The sequence below is a fragment of the Colletes latitarsis genome, chromosome 11 (genome assembly GCF_051014445.1).
Source record: "Colletes latitarsis isolate SP2378_abdomen chromosome 11, iyColLati1, whole genome shotgun sequence".
In the NCBI taxonomy this organism is placed as follows: Eukaryota; Metazoa; Arthropoda; class Insecta; order Hymenoptera; family Colletidae; genus Colletes; species Colletes latitarsis.
Window position 1 is genome coordinate 21,170,755 of NC_135144.1, and position 24,295 is coordinate 21,195,049.

Genomic DNA, 24,295 nt, shown 5'->3' on the forward strand with positions numbered 1-24,295 from the left:
TAGTCTTGAACAGCTATCGTTTGTTCCAAAGTGTCCCAAGTACGTTTGCGAAAAACACAGGTGTACGAAAGAAATGCCATGCAATTAAGACGCTGTGTGGCGAGTTTAACTAGGTTTTATACATTGATATATTTATATAATAGGATTGTTTCCTCCAGTTTAGGGCCACAGGTCGTGAAACGGGCTTGTATTTCGAAGGGACACGGTTCGCTCTGAACACGGTCGACCGCCGCACAGAAGGGCGAACGAGGCGATAAACGTGATCGCGTGGGCGGAAGCGAGGCCTTGCGGTACGTGGAGCGGCGGACATTGCTGTTTGGCATATTTTAGGGGATGAGACATTCCTGGGCTCGCGGTACCGCGAATTTCTACGCCAGCTGTCGCATTGTACCCGCAATTCTGTCCGACCGTGAGGACGGACGGTGGCTCGCGGGACACGCGGAAAATATTGTTAAAAATATTATTTCCCACCCCCCTGATTTCATCGTGCGCGCGTTCGCTCCGAGGAAATTATAGTTCCCCGTAATTGAAAGGAAACGAACGCCCGACGAGCGAGAACGAATATTTCCCGAGCGCCTCATCCCCCGGAATTATAGTCTCGCGAGGTGAAAATTGTCGTTCGTGGAAAAATGGCGTAGCCTCGACGCCCGCGTTCGAACGTTGAAAAGCGGATAACGGCGTCGAAAGTTTGGTAATTCTGCGTTTTATGGACTCTCTACGATTATTATATCTTGAATATAGTTTCATAGCGCTTTGTCAGCTTTTAATTAAATTAAACACAAGATTATATTTATACCTCAAAGTTACCGAATTACTTTTTTGCATCTAAAGTTTATTACTGTAATTAACAAGGCACTCTAACGACGTACCCACGGTTAATCAGCGGACAATTAGGCGTTCCGTTACCTTTGGCAACTCTACCCCTCCGACCACTAGCTTCCAAGATGTATCCTAATTTTAGAGCTTCAACATGGACTCCAGATGGAATTCTGATTCGACGATCAGAGTTTCTTGATGGAGGTTATTTTACAAATTATTATTATCTCGCGTCACATAAATTAACATTATTTCAAATTGTGTTTTCCGACACATTTGCATCGAACGAAAGAACTGTGAAAATAATTGTAAAAGAAACAGTTCCTCTTCCTTTCGTGTATTCTTCTATGTATGCTTCCATTGTTTTTCCTTTCCACGTTCTTTCAAATGTGTTTCTTGCTGTATCAAAGCGCACGGTCCCGTCTGAATAAATTAAATTAAATCAAACCATCTCGATCGATTTTATCCGTACCTTGGAGAGTTCTGGGACCATTTTTCGCAGTTGTTTTTCCTGTACTGACGTAATTCCGCGAAATGGCGAATTCCTGGCGGAACAGAAAAGGTCGAAAATTGTGCAAGCCCGAATACCGAGTCTCTTAATGTAACAACAATCTTTCCATGTCGTCTATCGATATAAACAAACGCAGTAAACAAAAACGACGCTGCTTCGGTATAAAAAAACTCTCACACATTGGATTTCAAATAACAATAATAGCAATTGTTAGCAAATTGATTCGTTTCAATTGTTACGCGTTGATTTATCGAACGATATTTTAGAAATACGTCGAAGTATCATTTTTAAATAATTTTGTTTGATCGTTGAAATTTCAGTTCTTCTTTGTAGACTTCCTCTGTAATTTGCAGTCGCGATTCGAGCGCTCTTCTATTCTTTGACCATTCGACTTAGTCTCAAGATAACAAAGCTCGGAACACTCGTTACTCGTAGTACCAACTCTGTCATTACTTTCATATGCATAGAACCTCCGTCCAAAAAAGTTGTATGGTTTTTATTTTTGGAAAAAATGTACAAAGAAAGCTTATCTTTTTTCCCGGATTAGTAGAAGAATCTTTTAAAATAAAAATTGTAATTTTTGGAGGAGTAACTTTGGCAAATTTTATTCCGTAGGAAAAACAGATTTGAAATTTAAAAGTATGACGAAGTGGAGCGGACAAACATAATTAGGAACTGTGCAGTAGAGGGTGAGGGGGTGGGGGAGTGAACGACAGAACGCGAGAAGTTAGTGGGAATTAAGTTGCACGGGCAAAGAGGCCGTCGATTGGACAGCGTTTCGTAAACAAGATAACAGAAACGGAAGATCTATCTCTGTTTCGTGTTAAATAACGGCGATTTATCAAATGGAAGAGATATATGATCTTTACGAGTGCAATAGGGAAACGCGGACAGGCGTTTTGCATACAGAACGAAAGGCAATTTCCAAATGGTTAAAATAGGTTTACCGATGATACGATTAGCATACGCAAATTAGACAAAATTATGCGCAACTGGAACGACCCTGAAACACGGAAATATTATTCTTAATAATTCTATTCTAAAGTCGAATTGCAATTTTTAAAATACCACGAAATTCTCTTACGCCGAAGCGTGGGAACGAATTTTCTTGAAATTCTCCTCGATCGCAATTACAGGTCGAAAAGTAAAAGTAGCTCGTTCCTTGTAGGGGTAAACTGCGTCTCGAATCAGTGTAGGAGGTTGGCGAGGGGGAGAGTCTCGCGGGACGACGCTCCCGAAAACGAAATGTACGCGTGTTCGTAGAAAGAGTGGCGCCGAAGGTAGCGGGAGGGGGCGCGAGCACCAGCGCCATCTAATATAAAGTGGTCGCGTGGTTGCAAGCTCAGTCATTCTGCCCCGTGGTAGTCACGGTTCTCGCAGACGCTCACGAAAAACCGACGGGACGACACCGACCAACCCTCGATCTCATCTCGACGACACTGCAAGTCAACTCTCCACGAGGTATTTCTATCTCATAATTTCTTCGATTCTTACGCAAGTTTTCGTCGATAGTTTCTCAGTGTATTCCCATCCGGGCGCTTCGATTTTACGCGAAAAATCACTACACAATTATAGAACGAGTAATTTGAAATTCGTGGCTCGTTTGTTTAGTTGTCTTTCAAGGTATTATTGAAGTTATTGCACGTTTCATATTTGTCTATGCAATTGTTGACGATAGTATTAAAATTTATCTGTGTTGTCTCCAAATATAACCAAATATGCTCGTCTGTAATTATAACAAATATTTTGTACGAAAGACGGTGACTTCGTTAGGGGGGTATTTTACTGTAAACCTTTGAAACAATCAAGTGATCGATAATTTTGTGAAATAGTTCAAGACAGTTTTAATTTCTACAAGACAAAGCAATGTTAAAATTAAAGTTTAGTTGAAAATGGTGTCTCTTCGTATTCTAGGCACTCTGTATATTAAATCGATTTATGAGAATAATTTAACATTTTGAAAATTTTTAAAGATTTCTTTCCTGTTATTTTTATTTCAAGCACGTCTGATAATTTGCTTTCTGATTTTGGAAATACGGTCGACGGTAATATTTTATTCGATAATTTTAAATATGTGCGCAGTCAAATAACTATAGTAGAAATGAAAGGTTTAACATGTTCGCTATCACTAGAGACAGGATCGAAACACGTTTCGATACTCTCGATACATGTGCGTTTGAAATTGATATTTTTGTATCAAACCGTTGTAACAGGTGCCACAGAGACAACGATTAATCGTAATATTATATATTGAGTTTCGTCGTTAATAACAACGTCCAAATAACGACAGGTTATATTATCTTTCATACTTTGATGAATAAAATTATTTAGTATCCTGGAGTTAACAGAAATATTAGTTTCAATAATAAAGAGGTTTTAATAATGATATTAGGTTTTAAAATTATTAAACGTACACGAATAGCGAATTAAATAAAATAGAATTGGTTAAAAAGTTTTATATTATTATCATACAAACAGATGTGCGACGATAATTAATTATGATAATTATTAAAAATTCTACAGATTGCTTTTCGAATAATCGTTAGATTCGTGTCCTCTGCAAGGAAAATTCTCGAATAAGTTTTTCTTGAGATACGCGGCCAATCGTATCGATAGCTATCAATAACACAGTTTGATAGTTGTTTAATTACTCACGAAAAATAAAAGTAAACCACATCGTTCGATAATCAAACGTCAAAAAGTAATTGTAAATTTTTTATCAGAAATAGAACTAGAATTTTTTTTTTTTTTTTCTTTTTTTTTTATATCATTCCTGGTGACAATTGATAACACGCTTATCTGATACTGGATTATAGTTCGTCCGTCATTTGTTTCCACGGACGTAGTATATAAAATCATCGCTGTGACCTATTTGCGACGTTGGTCTCTTATTGGTCAGTATCTAGTGGTTCTACTTTATTCGTTGGTCTTAGGAAGGGTGATTAAAACATCTGATCCCTTACGAGTGGTATTTCCTTTGAAGGGAAGAATCTCAATCTCTCTTCCTTCAATCTGTATTATCAGTAAAGGAAATATGAATAACCTCGAGTAATTTTGCTCGTAAAGAACATCATCCCATTGACGTTTACCGACCTTTGACACTTGGTACATGAATAGACCATTGAAAAATATCATTCACGGGTCTCTTTTATCGATTAATATTCGTTTTCTGTAGAATTTAAAGACTATCATCGACGTAGTGCGTGGAATTTAATTAAACAAATTTTCGCTAAGCCATACGGGATTGGCTGTAGTGGTGCCATCTATTTCTTTTCGTTTAACGAAAACTATGACGGTACACTTATTTTGAAATGTTTTTTTGTCGCAAATTGGCTGTTAATACGTTTCAAAAAAATAGATACCTACGTAGGCGTACGCTCGATTTTGCCAGCGATTGTACATTCGATGTTGCGGATGGATTTCGATTAAAAAGAAATCGTTCGAACTTGACAATCCGCGTTACGTAACTAGTTTGCAATGACATTCGTCCCTCGGCGATTTAGCTCGCTACTCGTTCCGTAACTCAAATACACGATGTTGAAATTTGAACGGGAACCATTTAAAGTCGTACTTACATGGGTTTAGGTTAGTCCTACGTCGTGTCTCGCTCGCGCGCTAAACGCTTCGTCTGTTTACGTAATTCCCTCTGACCAGAGTCCAACGACGCAATTTCATTCCCGTGAAAGTTTCTCGTCGATTCGCGCCCACCGAAGAGTCCAGGACCTGTTGCCGTGGCGTGCAATTACTCGACGTTCTCGAAAACAAACAATACCGACATGGAAACAATCGCGCAATTTCATAACGGTTAAAGTTATAGCCTCGCAAACGGTTTACGGTACGCTCGACGTTAAATTGACAGGAAATATATCGTCCGCGGTCTTAACACATTCTATTAAACGGTTATTATCAATGATTTAACGATGAAAAGATTAGGATGAGCTTGATAACAGTCGATTCATTTACTCTTGACGGAAACTGCAAAACGAATCGACTCGTAAATTGTACCCAACGGATACTGTCAAGCTTCGATAAAGAATAGTACTAGATTGTCCATGACCAGTTAAGTGCGCCAAATTTGAAATTAATCGACAGAAAATATAACTCTCTATACAGGGTGTTCAGCCACCCCTAGGAAAAATTATAATGAGAGATTCTAGAGGCCAAAATAAGACGAAAATCAAGAATACTAATTTGTTGATCGAGGCTTTGTTAAAAAGTTATTAACGTTTAAAGTTCCGCTCGTACTGAATTTTTTTCTCGAAAATGCGCAAGATTTCGGGGGTATGTCTATTCACCAAAAATGATTGTAATTGACCCCCGCAACTGAAAATAATTTTTCCAAAACGATTTGAAATTTTCTTTTTCCGTCGAAAAATTTCACACCTTCTCGAATTTTTTTCTCGAAAGTGGGTAGGATTTCGAGGATATGTCTAATGACCAAAAATGATTGTAATTGACCCCCGCAACTGAAAATAATTTTTCCAAAACGATTTGAAATTTTCTTTTTCCGTCGAAAAATTTCACACCTTCTCGAATTTTTTTCTCGAAAGTGTGCAGGATTTCGAGGGTATGTCTAATGATAAAAAATAATTGCAATTGACCCCCGCAACTGAAAATAATTTTTCCAGAACGATTTCAAATTTTCTTTTTTCGTCGAAAAATTTCACACCTTCTCGAATTTTTTTCTCGAAAGTGTGCAGGATTTCGAGGGTATGTCTAATGATAAAAAATGATTGCAATTGACCCCCGTAACCGATAATAATTTTTCCAGAACGATTTTAAATTTTTGAATTTAATTGTTAATAACGTTTTGACGAAGCCTCCATCAACAAATTGGTATTCTTGATTTTCGTCTTGTTTTGGTCTCTAGAATAGATTTTGGCCGAACACCTTGTATAATTATAGAGTAATAAAATATTATTAGTGATTTAATAATTATTGACGTGTAACTGTATCGTCCCAGAATAATGATTAACAGTAGCAATATTTAACGATATGCGCAAATCCATTGAATTTTACTATTAAACTCAAAGTACAATGAAGCATTTGAACTATTGAATGTGACTAGATAGCGAGGACATCATACTCAAGTTTGGTTGTATCCACGGGAGACGATTCGGTTATTTTCGATCGTTTTCCAATATTTAATCAATCGCAGCATCGCCCAGCGGGATTTTCTCGAGTGAGTTATCGTTCTGTCAATGACAGAATCGCACTGTCGATTCGACCGACGAAATTATCGCAGCCCCCCCCAAAATGTCAGGACCAAATAAATAAAGCCTACCGCTGTCGTCATAACTATTCTATTTCGACACTTATCGAAATATCGTCGCGATCGATCACAGTTTTCGTTTGTCTTATTTCTTCATTTGTTCGTTTCTAAAATACTAGGAACATAAATTATTGCTTTTCGTTTCTAGTGATCGTTTATTACAGTTTTAGTAAACTTAAAGTGGAGATACATAATGTTCAGTTAATTCGGTTTAAAATTTGGCGCGCTTAATTAGGCGCGACGTAGATTCTTCTATGAATAGTTGGCAGTATTGTATGTCTAGTTGTTTTACTCCAAGCGAGACATTTAATATTATTCAATTCATCGTAAATGATTTATTGTGAAGACGTTGATAATAATATTTTTTTTATTTTTATGAATCACGAAGGACACGTTTGAACAATTTTCATTGAAATCATCAACAAACATTTCGTCGGACAATATACTCATTGATATCATTTCAATGGTGACAGACTTTCGTCGGTTATTTATTTATCGACAAGCTGAAATCTTTGACAAACGTTTCCCACCTATTGTATTCGTTCATATTATTTCAACGAGACCGATATTCGTCGACATTATGTATTTTACCGCGTATACCGTTACTGTCGGTGTGCTTTCATCGGCACATTCATTTCCTCGTATAGAAAATAGTGAATCGAATAATAAAATGTTAGTATGTCGCGCTTCTAATGATATTTTATTAATTAACATACGTTGTGTACGTCAATAATGAAAGATATTAATAGTAAAAGAGAATAGATGTAAACTATTTCATTAGCTATAACAAATAAAATTGCACACTGTTAATTTCGTTAGAAAATTTATATTTCTGTAGATTTTACCATTTTTCGATATCTTTAGCATTTATTTTGCTTTTGTTTAGCCATTTTTACCAGCTGTACGGTCACGTGACAATCAAAGTGTTAAATTTATGTAAGGACATCGTGGAAGCTTGGTAGTCTCTGTCGAGAAACTTTTCCTCGGAAAATATGTTCCGCTAAAAGTGCATTTCCTTCGGTGCATCGTCAGCTAGGGGAACCTGTATTCTTTTCACCTAGTACCATTAACCGAGATCGAAACAGATGCGTTAAAGTCCCTAGGGTCGAAGAGCAGATACTCGAATGCATCAAAGAGAATCCAGTACTCGTCACCAGACAGATTGCATTAGAAATGCAAAATGGTTCTCGCGACACTGTACAAAGTTTTGTTCGAACAAATGGTTTATACCATTGTCGCGTACGCCATTTGTCAAAGCTTTTGGTATAGAATTTAGAGAATTAATCCTGCGTGGCCAGCGAAAAGGATTAACGATCTTGCACGTAATATGTAAATTAAATCAAGTTACTTTAATAACGGATTAAAAAATATTTGGACAACGCAGGCGTCAAACGTGTATGAAATATAAAGAGGCCTAAGGTTTGAATAAAAGATCAAATTTGAATTACCATAAAGGGTGTCTTTTTTAAACACGTAGGTGAAAAGGTTACGAAGGAATTATAATGTCATTTAATTAATCAGAATGCACGATAATAAATCAAGGCCGACGTTCATTTCGTTGGTCGATTTTAATTTTTCCCGAGGCGAACCAATTACGAAGAATATCATTTGTTCCTGGTTAAACTAATTAAACGGCAGGTAATGTTTTCCTTCTCGTTTTCTTGCATTCATATATCACTTTCTGATGTTCCAGAGGTCCAGTGATTCCAATTCCAACGATAAATAATATTATTACGAACAATTTGCGTCCAAAGTATCATAAATGAACTACATATCGAATAATTGCTTTTCAATAATTTTACTAATATTTATTTCTCCCGTTCGTGATCATCCCTTTCTACTTCCTATCATTGTCTAATTAAATTCCACGCTTCGTGCTACCATTTATCTTCTCACCATCACAATTACAATTCTCCGTCGTTGAAAATACGTGCTCTTCCGACCTGCTGGACGTTTAACCGTCCAAATCAGATTTTTTATTCATTGGTCACCAATTTTTCTTTTCTTCCATCCGAATTTCTCTTTATACGATACCTTTGAGGTTTAAGTTTTGAACGCCAGTCTCTTCGGCTGAACCAGCCAAATATTTCGAGGTTAGGTTCTAAACTTCCAGTCGCACTATATTTTGTGCAATTTCATTATGCCTTTGTGAATAATTTACATATATTATGTACGTGATAAAGGGGTCGAATAAAAATTAAAAAAAATTGATGTTTAGGTAGTCAATAGGGAACCGAGGACTTTAGAATTTCCATATAAAACACTTTCGTGTAAAATGCAAACTTCAGGAGTTGTTCAGGTTATGTGATTCATACATACGTATATTTATATGTGTTCCAAAGGAAGAATGGGTCAATTTCGAGAATAATTCGCCATAAAATGTTATTCCGAAAATTAGACGCATTGTCTTCAAAGTAATCTTCCCCCTTCTAGATTCTAAACATGCATTCCAGCGCTGTCGTGGTATCTGGTTTAATAATCGTAACGTGTTGCTTGGAATTCCAGAAACTAACTGAAATCGCGTTCCTTTCATAGCTTCTTTCGTTCAAGAAAATAGAAGAAGGTCACGGGGTAGCATATCGAATGCATAGAAGTAAGGAGGGGGGGATTAGTTCAATCCGATCGATCTTGAAATTAAAAACTCTTTCGTCAGAATGGTCGAGTGGGCGGGATCATTGTCACGTTGCAAAATTCACGACGGAGTAATTTCATATCGAATTATCGAAACCTGAAGGCGAAATCGTCGATTGACAGTCTCATTAAGTGACTGACATTTTTTTTAAACGTAGTCTTCACTCTTTACTTTGACATTCTTACTATATTTTTTTTTTATCATCACAGATTTACTTTTTATTAACGATTTTATACACAAATTTTAAACGCTGGAGCTCCAACATTTAAATCTGTTAGATTAGCGTCGTTTTTAGGTCCAACTGAAAGATCTGTTCGGCCGCTGAATGTCTGTCAAACTTTGACACGCGGAATAATCTCGCGTGGAAACTGCGGTCGAGTTCGTTGCGAGTTTCATTAGCGAAATTATGTTGCATATTATTCCGAGACGCTTCGTTCGGACGAGCTTTAAAAGACCGCTCCTGTTCATCAGCGTTCATTCAAGCAACGTTGCTTTAGTCGTACGCTTAATACAATTTTCAAACTTATCAAAAACCTAAGTATCGGTAAGCAACGATCTATCTAGCTGGTCCAACCTGTTTTACCGACATTGTACCTAAATAAATTGATTAACCCTCAAAATATACTATTAACGGAGATATTGAAAGAAAAGCAACAAACGTGGAGCACTACAGATTTATTTTCATTTTTTAATTTTATTAAATTCCAATTTCATGTTTACACCGTGTAATATCGAACGTTTCGAGATGCATGAACGCAGATCAGCGAGATAAGCTGCGAGCACAGCTTCGAAGGAGCCTTTCAGTCCTGTTTTGTCGGCCCGCGCCGTGAAAGAATTACAGAGATAACGAGCGGCTTTACGGCTTCATTCGTTCTCGTTAAATTATCGTCGGCCGGCAGGAACGCCCGGTAGCTGCTCCAAGGACCATAATTAAGAAAAAGTGCCGCGTCGTGTAATTCAATGATCGTTCCCAAGGGACCGCGACGTGTAACAGATAGCGCTCGGGGTTCTGGGCACGGGTTGTGTCCCGTGATCGCGTAAAGCGGTCGTTCGTGAAACGAGCGTCGAGAATCGTCCAACGATGAACTTACGACTTAATCTAGGGAGTATCGGAAGATTATTTAATCTGTTTCCTCGGCGATGGCTTTAACCTAAATAACGAAAACGCCTGGCTACGTTGGTGCATGGAATCTCTCAGGTAAAAAATCGCTCCGAGGTTAGAATGTTCGTTCCACGTATGTACCATAGAGAGGTGAGTCGACAGCCGGACACGCTGATTGGTCGTAATAGCGACGCCTGTCTTCGCGCGCGTTGTTATTATTGGCTGAGTGATTGCAACTACAATTCCATCGTATCAAGACAGAGTAGAACTATATTAGAGGGCATTGAGGTAGCCGTAAACGCAGAGTATTAACCATGGATAGAACAAAAATGTATCTCGCGCGGATATGGTGATCCTACTACTATGCAGCGCGACGTAAGACGTGGGGTTTTCTGGTGGCGGCGCGAACTACTCCCCCTTGTCCTTGCACTGTGCGGTTTGTTGTGTCTGGCGATCAACTTATCTCTCCATGGTACGTTGGAAACGAAATTCGACACCAGCAGATGTTCCTTATACGCAGCTGTGTTGTTGAACCTCGCAGTCGCCATTATCTTTCGCAGTAAATCGGAGGAAAGAACAGTGAACGAACGAGAGCGAATGAGAAAAAACGAACGATCACGAATCACGTGACATTTTCAGAATCATTGTTGTTTTAAATATTTTGCAATATTTACACCGAAGCTTGCATGCACCTGGTATCTTAACGCGCGAAATTTAAGACGATCTCTAATCGTGGTCCTAAATCTCGCCCATTAACGACGACCCACGCGACGTGGAAACGCAATCTTGACGCATAATCGTGGAACGGAGCCGCCATTATGGCACTCGCGCGAGGAGATACGAGGCACTCGTTATTTTCACGCTATTACGGCGCTGAACGGGTCCAAATGGGAACAGATTCGCGTCGTTTGCAAATGTTACGATCGAGGAAGCTTGATTTTCGAAGGGAAACCGAGCGCTTTTCGATTCACTGGGCCTGGGGGATTTTGCAGAAAGAATATTATGGTTGCTATTATAGTCGCCACCGTGTGACTATTGAAAATGTTCCGTGACTTTTTTGGAGACTATTTTTTTGTTTATCGATTTCTGCAAATAGGGTTTCGATAACATTCGAACTGTATTATAAAGTTATCGAATATAAATAAAACATAAGTAAATGGAAGTTGGATAGAAGAATAAAAGGATAGATAAGGATACAGGGTGTTCAATTTTAATCTATAAACGCAAATTAATACATATATTAATTAATTTCTGTTGCAGGACAAAAGTATCATGTCGACACTCCGAGTAGCTGTATTCTTAACCATGGCGTTGATGATCCTGATCGACTGGTCCGTAGCTCTTCCGACCGCCGACAAGGAAAGACTTTTGAATGAGGTAGACGTAAGTAACATAATCCCCTTTAAACACCCTTAAATTATCTACAAATTCGGTCCAAGTGGTAAGCTTTTTTTGTACATTTTTTGCAAGACCATAAAGTTCAAAAGTTCCTTAAAAACTGAGCGTCGAAGCAGAGTCATTTAAGTAGAATAAATAGACCATTGCTCAGGCTGAATCTTCTAAGTAGAACAGACGCATAACTGATCGACCACAAATGATTCAGCACCGATACATTCTAAATTTCCATTTTCTTTCAAATTTTCACTGGTCTATATTAAATTTCTGTCATGGAGACTACTTTTATTAAATTTCAATTGAATATTTAAAACCTGCATATATTATAGCACACGAAATTTTACGTGATTAGTAATCGAAAAAATGATCGTTAATTCATTAAACTATGGACAATGGCGAATGACGGTTGTTTTAGTTGATAAACGTCTTGAACAATTAACCATTAATTTATTTGACAATCGTCGATTGTCCGTGACAATAATCGATTATTTCAATCGCCGACCGTCGCGAGCGAATGACCACTAATTCATTTGTCAATTATATATAACAATTGACAATTAACCGTTATAATCGCAATTTCCCGGGTGAAGATCCCGAATAAATTTTTATTGCGCTCGAACGCTAGAAATTTCAAATATTAATTGTTCGAATAAATTATTCGAATAAGATTGTTTATCGGCCGGACGCGCTACTTTTCCAGTTAAGACGCGTCCATTTTGTCTCAACGGCCTCTGCCCTCGATCAAAACGAGTTCAAGACGGGCGTTCGCCATCTTTTATCGTGAAAAAAGAAATTGGGAGCAGCGAAAGACGGTAACGAGGCGCATTTGTTCTCGAAACGAGTGCTAAGCAACCCTTTGCAACGGGTTTGTTGTAAACTTTACATGCCCAAGGATTAATCCAAACGTTGGATTCTCATTTTTATGTAACATTGGTAATTATAAAAAATACTTCGATTCTAAATATGTATAAAAATCGAATGTTCAACTGTTAGTTATGTTCCATAAAATATACAATAACTTCACACGCCTATATTCTGTTCGATGCTGGGAATTTATTTTCAAAACTAGTTTAGAATCTTTTTCGCGTAATTACACGTCACTCGCCGGACTTTGACAGTAAAAAAAAACACACACACAATTCAAAAACATGTTCAGAGCTTTCATGCTCCTGCAAGTCCTCGTCAGTCCATTATATTCTACGTTTTATTTTGCGTTTCTGTTTCCAATAATACCCGCGATACATCACCTACGCAGAACGCGAGATCGATGACGGTTCGCTTTGTCCAGCTATTCGCGGTTTAAAACTGCTCCGCGGTCGTAAGCCGCCGTTTTATCCGTTTCCAAATTAATTCGCGCGATTAATTAGCCGATTGCCAGGGACGCAGCCGGGGCAATCCACTGTTCGATTTTTTAAACATTTAAGCGTGGGCGTGCTGGTCAAATACGAACCTCGAACGTCCACGGTGGGACGAATCGATCAAGTTGGTGTCGATAGAACTCCCCACAGAAACGAAATAAAGAGACGATTGTTTGAACGAAAGCTAACGAGTCGTAGAATTACGGAAAAATAGAAAAAGTATCGAGAACTTTGTCAGTACAATAATAAATAATTAATATATTTCAAGTTAGCGGTCAAGAGTCGAGAAGAAAATGTTGAAAAATATGATTCTAAGGATTTGCTCGAAGAACTGAAACAAAGGCAATTTTTTCACGACTGTCAGCGTTTTCAACGAAATCTGCATGTTGTCGAACGTGTACGTTTCGAAACGACGAAGCGCGACGAAAACTGCCGCCCCCGGGGAAATTTCTTCCGAACGAAAGGAAGACTTTTTCTCGCGTCGAAACAGTTTTCCCGGGGTTGGGAAAAGTCCTTGACCGGGACTCCCAGCGATTTGTATTGCCGCCACGCGAATCGGGATGAATGGGGAAAGAGTTTTGTCGCGCTAGCGTGCCTCCCACGTCGGGGGACATATTTTTTCCCTTTCTTTTCAACGCTGAGGCCTCTGAAGTCAGTTCTCGACCCATCTGGCCATATTTAAATCGGGGGAGATACCATAAAAAAATCCTCGTGTCCCGTTCGACGTCTGTTGACCAACCGCGACGCGATGTATATACAGGGTGTTCGATCACTTCTGGGAAAAATTTTAATGGGGGATTCTGGGGGCCAAAATAAGACGAAAATTAAGAATATCAATTTGTTGATGGAGGCTTCGTTAAAAAGTTATTAACAATTAAATTGTTCTGGAAAAATTATTTTTTGTTGCGGGGGTTAATTACAATCATTTTTTATGAATACACATACCTTCGAAATCCTATCCACTTTCGAGGAAAAAATTCGAGATGATGAGAAATTTTTCGACGGAAAAAAAAAATCTCAAATCGTTTTGGAAAAATTATTTTCGATTGCGGAGGTCAATTACAAGCATTTTTGGTGAATAGACATACCCCCGAAATCCTACTCAATTTCGAGAAAAAAATTCATTACCGCAAATTTCATGTCTGACCATAGCGTAGATATGTTTCACTGAAATTTCAAGCGTATCTTTAAAACATCGTAACTTCTGAACGGATTGGACGATTTTAATGTTTAAAAAAGCAAACGACGCGTATTTTGGTGGAGAATATGTAGAAATCGCAAAAATATTCGAAAAGTTGGTCCTTGACCCCGCAAAATGAGAAAAACCCCATAAAAATGGTCTAATTTTCAAACAGCCATAATTCCTACAATTGTGAATATATTTCAATGAAACTTTTTTCTGAAGTAGAGCTCATGGGTACCTACAGAAAAGTATTAGACAACTTTTCTGTAGGGCGTCAAACAAAATTGCTAAAAATGAAAAAGGAATTTTTAAGGAAAATCGACAGGGAGTAGGTGCCTAAATATTTCGACGAAAAAAAAATTTTTCAAATCGTTCTAAAAAAAATATTTTTAGCTGTAGGGGTCAATTGCAATCATTTTTGGTCAATAGACATACTCCCGAAATCTTGCGCATTTTCGAGAAAAAAATTCAGTATGGGCGGAACTTTAAACGTTAATAACTTTTTAACGAAGCCTCCATCACCAAATTGGTATTCTTGATTTTCGTCTTATTTTGGCCTCTAGAATCCTGCATTAAAAGTTTTCCCAGGGATGGCCGAACACCCTGTATGGAACCGTCGAGGAATTTTAAGATGGACAAATCGTGTTCTCCAATACTGGTTCAATTTTCCTCGCGGGCTCTACTCAGACTTGCAAATTTACGGATGACCGTGGGGTGCAGATTCTAAATATTCTAAATAAAATATTGGGAGATAAAGGAAATTCGAGCGTAAAGTTTGCTAGGAATATTTCGTGGGGGATTTTGTACGTGATGCTTTTTTTTTATTAATAGAATCGTAGATTTTATCGAAGTTTATTTATGTAAAGAAATGTTTTATAAGATAATTACAGTATGGATCTGTTATCTACATTTGCCCTGAGAACAAATAAATTAAACGTCTCTACATTAACACAAGAATGAAAGTTATTGATCGTATTCAGGTTTTACATTTATTTAGATACATGCATAATATGAAAACAATATATTATATAGTATTGGCTCTGATGAGTGATATATAAATATAAAAAAATAATGTTCTTTCTTTCCTTCCTCGATCGAGTCTTCGGTTTATTATTATTATTATACGAGGGTAACTATAACGTGCCAAGAGGCGGAAGATAATCACGAGAAAGGGTTCCGCGAACTTGAAAGTGGTCGTGGAAACGGTTAAAAAGGTGCTCCGGAAACCTGTTGCTCGACGACAGTTCCGGAGCGACAGTCTCTGCGTGGAGGATTCAATTTCTCTGTCGCTTCCTCGTCGATATCGAGTTAGACTTCCTCGTCGAACCCAACAAACTAATCTCGATTAGTGGGCGAACGACGGTGGGATTGCGCGATTACTGTAAATCAGAATATAACCGTTCAATGGAAAATTGCATTTGTTTTACGAGAAAATGTTTAGATTGCAATGTACACCGAAATAATTTAGTAAACTTTAAAAGTAAATTAAAATTTGCACGTGACTTGCACCAAACGATTCAGATTTCTTTTGTATATAACATATTGTAAATCGTGACTAAAAAATGGTGAAAAGTAGAATTGAGTCCATCTTCCCTGAATACGATCGTCCTTGTTTCTTCGTTTTCCGTTCCGAAAACGAAGTCGTAAATTATTCCTGCGGGTTTCCGCCGTGGAATGTGGCCAGTAAACGACCTTTTCCGTCCTTTGAGTACCGGAATCGTTTCGAACGTGCCGCGAAAGGAGCGGTTCGAGCTCATTGTTAATTCTGCGGAGGCGGAGACTCGACGACGAATTCCCACGTTAATGTTATCGCGGTATCTCGAGCACGCGCGACGTTAACCGTGCAATTAACGCTGTCTCTAATAATCCATAGATACAGAGTTAATCGGTGCGTCCTCAGGACGGTCAAAGACAAAGGACCCACTCGTCCCGACATAATCGCATAGTTCGGTACCTCCTACTGCCATCGATACTCGAAGTAATCTCGTTGGATGCTGCGTACAGTGTGTTTCACCAATTCTGCCTACTAAACTATGTATCTTCAAACCTACTGCCTAAACTGACAAATTAACTCCCTATCGATCGAATTTTTGTTTACGACTGTACAGGGGAACATTTTAATGGGCGATTCTAGAGAATTTACGAAACGTAAAGTCAACAAATATTAATCTATAAATACAGTTTCAACAACTTTATTATAACGAATACAATTCCCAACGAAAAAGTATTTACGATAAAAACCTATTAATTTAAGAGATATTTTAACTTAATAAAAGCGTTAACATTTCCAAGGGAAATAAAAGGAATTTCCTATCACCGAAAACCCCGCTGACATCGTTTATAAAATTATGAAAGGAAACGATCCGATTCAAAATCTCTGCGCAATCGAGAAAAAATATTTCCAAGCGAACTTCTCGGCGGGAAGTTCAAAGTTGCGAATGATCGTAGTACGAGGGGAAGAAATTCGGTCGAGGAGCGAGAGAATATTGTGCACAGTCGGGAAACGTCCTCGAGCAGCTTGGAAACAGAAACATGCGACGAAACAGTATTCTTTCGCGGCGATTGCTCGCCAAAGGAGAAACGTTAAAGAAGAAACCGATTGCCAACCGACCGTTTAAGAAATTTAATACACCGCAGTGACGGGGGCAGCGTGCTTCAAAGCGACAAATTAAATTTCTCCGTCTTCTCGGAGACGAAGAGTATCGTCGGTACGGAGGAAAAGAGATCATCGACTTCTCGCGTCGGATTACAAAGCAAATTGCCAGCTCGAACGAATCGCGTCATATCTGTGTTATTCTCTCCGGTGACCAGGTTTACAAGCGTCGTATTATTCGAGAAATATCGTTCGTTTTAAACGTGAACAGCATAAATCTTTCTTCGGTGGCTACCGTCTAAGAATGTTTTTAACATTAACTCTACCGCGACTTTGGATTGGTTGGAGTTTAATGCGCGCGATCTTAGCGCCGTGCGTCTATTGGTCACGCGCCCGCTCCCAGTGGCAAGAACCAATCACGCGTTTCTTCTCGAGTCCCCTGTACGCGTCCTTTCTAACCTCTCCGTGCCAGAACCATGTGTAGTGTACACGCGTCGCGTCGCGATACGTTCAAATCTATATTTCTTTCACTAATAAATACTGTACTAATTGTTCGTGTGTTCTAATGTTTATTTGAAGTAGATCTAGCGCCCTAACGGGATTACGTGCCAAGTTTGAAATCGTGTTATAAGTAAAATTTATTTCGTTTCGGCCCCTAAAAGAAGACACCTCGTATAAGTACAAATTGTTATAGTTCCACCGTGTGTGTATCGACTCCAGGAATTCTAGTGAGAGAAAACACCGACGGGGACGCAGAGAAGATCTTGATAGTACGCAGTCCTGTTGCGTAACCCACCCACGCGTTTGAATTGCAAATAGAACACCGTACAAGACGTAGCTGCAACGGGACGTTCGTACGCTTAAACAGCCGGAGAATCGTACCGTGGCTCGATATTAGCATACATATGTTACGGCGAAATTGCTATCGGAACGAGGGATATCGTACGAAGTGACGCGGAACCTCGGTCAACAAGAATCTCTTCTCCTTGGGGAATGTCTCGGCGTAAGAGATTCGAATGGCATCGTTGGTTGTTCTTAGTCGAGCGTGAATACACTCCACCCTATCAATTCTCGTATTATACCGAAGGAACGGGAATTTCGTTTTCCTCGAATAATTTTTTTTTTTGCTTCACGTGGTTTTAGTTCAGATGTTTTCTAGTTACAATAGTTTTAACAATTTTTTTTTTTTGTCAGTAAACTTGCTATCGGCATTTTACGAACAATATTTACATGTTTTATAAAAAATTCAATTAAACGAACTCCGCTCGAAGTGAAACTTTTTCGTTTAATTGAATCGCCATTTTGTTTTTCTTCGGTTTCACTGAACGATCGTGGTAGGATCTAACCAAGTAACATGAAGGTTACTTTTTTTTTAAATTTCGAAACACGTATTCGAGCGTTATTTTGGCAAAAAATATTTTCCACGACCTTTGTATAGCAAGAACGACGGAAATATCTTCATAGTTTTATTAATATTTATAAATGCCATTGTCATAGTATTCGTGAAACTGAAACTCGTTCGACTGTATATATTCAAGCTGAATTTCGTCGATCTGCATATTTTTCGCAATAGTAAAACGCGATAGAATGCCGTCAAACGTACAATAACTGAATCGAGAGGCCTCCGACAGATGGCGTCGACGCGAACGAATACCAATAGGAGACCGTTTGTGCCGATTGTAAAGAAAGTCGTAGCGATATACGAGAAACGATAAAGGCGCCCGAAGACTTATGGAAGCACGTAATGTATTTCACGAAGTATTAATCCCCCGTCACGTTCAATTTTACTATTTCGCGTGCGTAACAACTGCATCGGAATGGCGGCTCATAAATTCTGCGAAAGGTTGGAAATCAAAGGAAACGAGCAAACTTCGTTTCTGCTGGACTCAGAAACGTTTTGTCGCAGCGTTTCTCAATCTATCGTCATAATCGAATCACACTTTATATACAGAGCGATTCTGAAAGCTGGAACTTTTCTAAGAGAATAGTATTGTCATAAAATATATTTATATTTAATTCCAAACGTTTTGAACTGAGTTTAATTCAACGAATCTTTTCCTAAAATGTTACTCGGGCATACGAGTAATTTTCTAGAAAGTCGATTCCGAATCGAGTGTCCCTAAATGATGGGGAATCGACGTTGGGAACCCTGTGGGATCTAGTGGGTAATTTGCAACGGACTCTACCGGCAGAAATGAGTATTAAAAATCGGTCCCTGTCGTGGCATTAATCCTGAAGATAGCTCACGCAAAGCTATCGGGATATCGCGTCGGTTCTCGAGGTTCGTTTAGAGACCAGCGGCGGTTCGTTCGCCCGAAGGCCGATAAATTTGCGGCTGATCCGATAATCGATAAACTCGGCGACGGCAATCCGATTTCAGTCAGTGGCCGGCTGTCTATCGCGAACGTTGATTCGAGCATTTTATGAACGTCAGACGAGCTGCCTTTTTGCATCATCTTCACTTTTCCGTTGATGCTTCGGCTCTTGGAACCGGTAATATTTTATCGATTCTAATATCTCTCCTGTGCGTTAATATATTGCGTTCTCAAAGGACGCGTGTAAACAAACCCACGTGACTGCAACAGAGACGATGCAGTAAAGTCTAGAATTATAGACCGATTTTGGTGTACGTTTCCAGCTCTGTATTTATAAACATGTTCGTAACTTTCTCCTCGACGTCACATTTCCAAAAACGCTGTCATATTCGGGGGAATAAAATTTTCGAAACTTTTCGCGGTTACGATACTATCTTTTAGGTTGGAAAATGGAAATGCTCGGTTTAATCGAAATAAAATGGCTCCCACGAATGTCCACGCGAGTTGTAAATTCATATTGTATAAATGTTGCAAGCTCTCGTAAAGGAGGGTGGATACGGGGCATCCATGCGAAGTCAGAATATTGTTCTAGAGACATCTTTACGATGCATTAGGTTATAAACGAATATTCTAATTTTTATAACGGCGCGTAGCCGCGTCTGTTGGCTTTATGAATTTATCGCCGCAACGAGCACACAATGGAACGGCGAGAGAAAAATCCAATTCTGTCGAACGTGGTGCTGGTTTTTATCAACGGGCACGTTTTACGTTTAAACGATTTCCTCGGTCTTTTTCAGCGCCCATCGCGTTCCTCAACGAATAAAATTGAGTTAGCCGTCGCGTATTGTAATCCATTAGCGCCGTTCTTATTAAAAAATTGCGAAAAAAGAGAACGTGCTCGATGCAGCAGAGGATGACGAAGGAGATGCGCGCGAGAATAGACCCGACGCGTTTCAATTATTCGAACGGTTGGCTAAAATAGTGTTCGTCGGTCGATGTGCATTTTATTATAGAATTGCAGCTGACGTTCGACAGATAATTTTATTTATTTATCTCGACCTTTCCCTCTCAATTCTCTTCGATCCAATTCCTCTTTGTGAAATCTTAAAGCTAACATCATCGTATAAATATGTACACACTAATGCGGTATATCAAGTAATTAAAATCGCAGAAAAATTAATAATAATACAATATGAAAATTTTTACTTTTTCAAAAACGATACCAATGCATTCCTGGCATTCTTCCAATTATACGAGCCCAAATACGAAGTAAATCAGATTACTTTTAACTAATTTGGCATATACAGGGTGTTTGACCACTTCTGGGAAAAATTATAATGGGAGATTTTAGAGGCCAAAATAAGACGAAAATGAAGGATACTAATTTGTTGATTAAGGCTTCGTTAAAAAGTTATAGAAACAAATTCGGCCACATATTATATTTTCGATTAGGAATTTTTTTTTTGGCGAAAAATTTAGGCACCTTCCTGAATTTTTTCCTCGAAAATGCGTAGGATTTTGGAAATATGTGTATTCACCAAAAATGATTGTAATTGTTTCTCGCAACCGGAAATAATTTTTTCAGAACGATTTGAAATTTTTTCTTTTCGTCGAAAAATTTGTCCACCTTCCTGAATTTTTTTCTCGAAAATGCGTAGAATTTCGGAGGTATGTGTATTCACCAAAAATGATTGTAATTGTCCCCCGCAACTGAAAATAATTTTTCCAAAACGATTTGAAACTTTTTAATTTTGTCGAAAAATTTCACACCTTCTTGAATTTTTTTCTCGAAAATGCGAAGGATTTCGTGGGTATGTGTATTCACCAAAAATGATTGTAATTGACCACCGCAACGGAAAATAATTTTTCCAAAACGATTTGAAATTTTTTCATTCTGTCGAAAAATTTCACACCTTCTTGAATTTTTTTCTATAAAGTGGGTAAGATTTCGGGGGTATGTCTATTCACCGAAAATGATTGTAATTGACCTCTGCAACCGAAAATAATTTTTCCAAAACGATTTGAAATTTTTTAATTCTGTCGAAAAATATCACACATTCTCGAATTTTTTTCTCGAAAATGCGAAGGATTTCGGGGGTATGTCTATTCACCAAAAATTATTGTAATTGACTTCTGTAACTAAATATAATTTTTTTAATATGATTTGAAATTCTTTAATTTTGTCGAAAAATTTCACACCTTCTCGAATTTTTTTCTCGAAAGTGGATAGGATTTCAGGGGTATGCCTATTCACCAAAAATGCTTGTAATTGACTTCTGTAACTAAATATAATTTTTTTAATATGATTTGAAACTTTTTAATTTTGTCGAAAAATTTGTCCACCTTCCTAAATTTTTTTCTCAAAAGTGAGTAGGATTTCGAGGGTATGTCTATTCACCAAAAATGCTTGTAATTGACCCCTGCAACCGAAAATAATTTTTCCAAAACGATTTGAAATTTTTTAATTCTGTCGAAAAATTTCACACCTTCTCGAATTTTTTTCTCGAAAGTGGATAGGATTTCAGGGGTATGTCTATTCACCAAAAATGCTTGTAATTGACTTCTGTAACTAAATATAATTTTTCCAAAACAATTTGAAATTTTTTAATTTTGTCGCAAAATTTCACATCTTCTCGAATTTTTTTCTCGAAAGTGGATAGGATTTCAGGGGTATGTCTATTCACCAAAAATGCTTGTAATTGACTTCTGTAACTAAATCTAATTTTTTTAATATGATTTGAAACTTTTTAATTTTGTCGAAAAATTTGTCCACCTTCCTAAATTTTTTTCTCAAAAGTGAGTAGGATTTCGAGGGTATGTCTATTCACCAAAAATGCTTGTAATTGACTTTTGTAACTAAATATAATTTTTTTAATGTGATTTGAAATTTTTTAATTTTGTCGAAAAATTTGTCCACCTTCCTAAATTTTTTTCTAGAAAGTGGATAGGATTTCAGGGGTATGTCTATTCACCAAAAATGCTTGTAATTGACTTCTGTAACTAAATATAATTTTTCCAAAACAATTTGAAATTTTTTAATTTTGTCGAAAAATTTCACACCTCGAATTTTTTTCTCGAAAGTACGTAGGATTTCGGGGGTATGTCTAATGACCAAAAATAATTATATTCCAGTGGCGAATATATTACCCATTTTTAAAAAACACTAATTTAGAAAACAGATTATAATTCAACCCATCCATGATGTTTCTGTTTCAGTTGGTGGACGACGATGGAAGCATCGAAACGGCCCTAATCAATTACCTATTCACGAAGCAAATCGTGAAACGGCTTCGAAGTCAGTTGGACATCGGCGATCTTCAGCGTAAGCGCAGCTACTGGAAGCAGTGCGCCTTCAACGCAGTTTCCTGCTTCGGCAAATAGACGCCCATTAGCCAGAGCCCCCAAACAAACTACGAGCAAGCTTTCTTCTACGTCTGTCTGTTTCTCTTCCTTATCCGTTGCTAGCTTCTAAAGTCGAGTGTAGCTCGAGGAACACTCAGGCTCCCGATGTCGCGTACGCGATTTCCTAACCTAACCCAAAACATTTGGCAACTGCAATTGCTTTTCGTTGCATCCGAACTAATACTAGAATCGAAAGATTACCCGGCTTAGAGGGCCTGGGCACTTTTGCAGAAATGTTCGTAACGGTGCTTCGAGTCATTTCTTCACAGCTGGTCTCGAATTCTTTTTAACTATACGTTGTTTTATTTCGTGAAATAACTTTGAAGATAGTCACCCTGTATTTGAAATAACGAAATAACGAAACACCCTTGGAAATAACCGAAAGTGTTTCGATCATCTTTTTAGATATTTTTTAGTAGATGAAGATACATATCTCTACGCTAGCTTTACGGGAAATATTATTTGTTAAAATAAATAAACCGTGGAAAGTCCAAAAAGTGTTACAAAATGTGTGGACACTGTAAATTTTACTGTTTTTATCGGCGGAAATTTTTCGAACGCGAATAACTTCTCTTTGAGGTTCGGCAATTCCTGGTACGCAATCCCGGACCTCTTTGTTGTTCGAATTCTTTCAACGTAACTAACTTCTTTTTGTGGAATTTATTGTATAACCTTTAGAAAAAATAGCAGACATATACAAATGCATGGAACGTATTTTTAACCATCAATTTAAAAAAGAAAGTAAACGTTAAGCGGTTAAATATTTCAACCATGTAATGTTCTGTTGCAAAAATTTCTTTCATGAAACAGATTCGATGAGCAGAAATTCATTTTAAAAATCGCTGTGCTTGTACTAGTTTATAACTTCCGGAATTATTTGGTAGAAGGAAAACAAAATGTTTCCATTAGACATCGTTTAAATCCTAAATGATAATTGTGAGAAAAGACTGATACGTTGTTTCAAATACAGCGATTAATTGAAGCTAAACGAATCCCCGAAAAAAGAAAATATTATTTAATCCATTTATGCCTGAAGTAAAAAATTTGAAAACTTGTAAAAGAAATTACCACTTCCAGGACAGAATATCGATTATTTTAACCGTAGAGACTCTCTGTATGTGCAAAATGCAGCAGTGAGTAGTTTTTTATAAAAAAAAAGTTTATAAATATTTTTTGAAGATACTTTATACATAGATCATAAGGCATAAATGGATTAATATTTGAATACACAAATGTACGAACGATTTACACAGTCACTAGAGGGATATTTGAGTTAAAGAAGAATGGACAGTGATAGTATAACTCTGTTGCAAGTACCCCTAACGCAGATTGATTCAGGAAGCTCTGCTCTGCTCTATATTCTTTATTTTCAGTTGGAATAAAGCGTGCTCAGGTCTGCTTCGAATTTAGAAAGCTCAATGATCCGTTCAGTAGCAAAACTAATAACGCCAAAGGATATCGTGGACGTGAATCGACGCCGGAGCCAATCTCCATTCGATATTAAGCGGAAAAGAAATCGTAGTTTAGCGACACGAATACCGAAACTCACCTCGCGTTTCCGTTCTCCTTTCTTGTATAGAGTTTATGGTGGTTCGTTACGGGGCAACGAAGCGGAGAATTACACCGTTGTAAATCAGTGTTTAAACACGACGGCTGTAATGGAGAGAGTTCAATAAAGAGTTTATTTCCGTTGTAATCGCTTAAGGGAACGAAGTA

At 37.9% G+C, this 24,295-nt stretch overlaps 1 protein-coding gene across 2 annotated transcripts; it reads left to right on the forward strand.

Moving 5' to 3' along the window:
• The first annotated feature begins 2,661 nt into the window (after positions 1–2,661).
• Positions 2,662–24,283, forward strand: LOC143347353 (prohormone-1). Of its 2 annotated transcripts, none has more exons than XM_076776412.1 (3): positions 2,662–2,788; positions 11,594–11,716; positions 22,394–24,283. In XM_076776412.1, exons 2-3 carry the CDS (start codon positions 11,606–11,608, stop codon positions 22,556–22,558), a joined length of 276 nt encoding a protein of 91 aa, XP_076632527.1. In that variant the 5' UTR covers positions 2,662–2,788; positions 11,594–11,605; the 3' UTR covers positions 22,559–24,283. The 2 variants fall into 2 exon arrangements, with proteins under 2 accessions (XP_076632527.1, XP_076632528.1); XM_076776413.1 differs by having other exon boundaries at positions 11,594–11,710.
• Positions 24,284–24,295: the final 12 nt, after the last annotated feature.

Excerpts from the sequence above, each read along its gene's own strand:
- LOC143347353 (XM_076776412.1), top strand. The coding sequence starts at position 11,606 with ATGTCGACACTCCGAGTAGCTGTATTCTTAACCATGGCGTTGATGATC. Across the intron at positions 11,717-22,393 it reads GACTTTTGAATGAGGTAGAC|TTGGTGGACGACGATGGAAG; the intron begins GTAAGTAACATA and ends TTTCTGTTTCAG.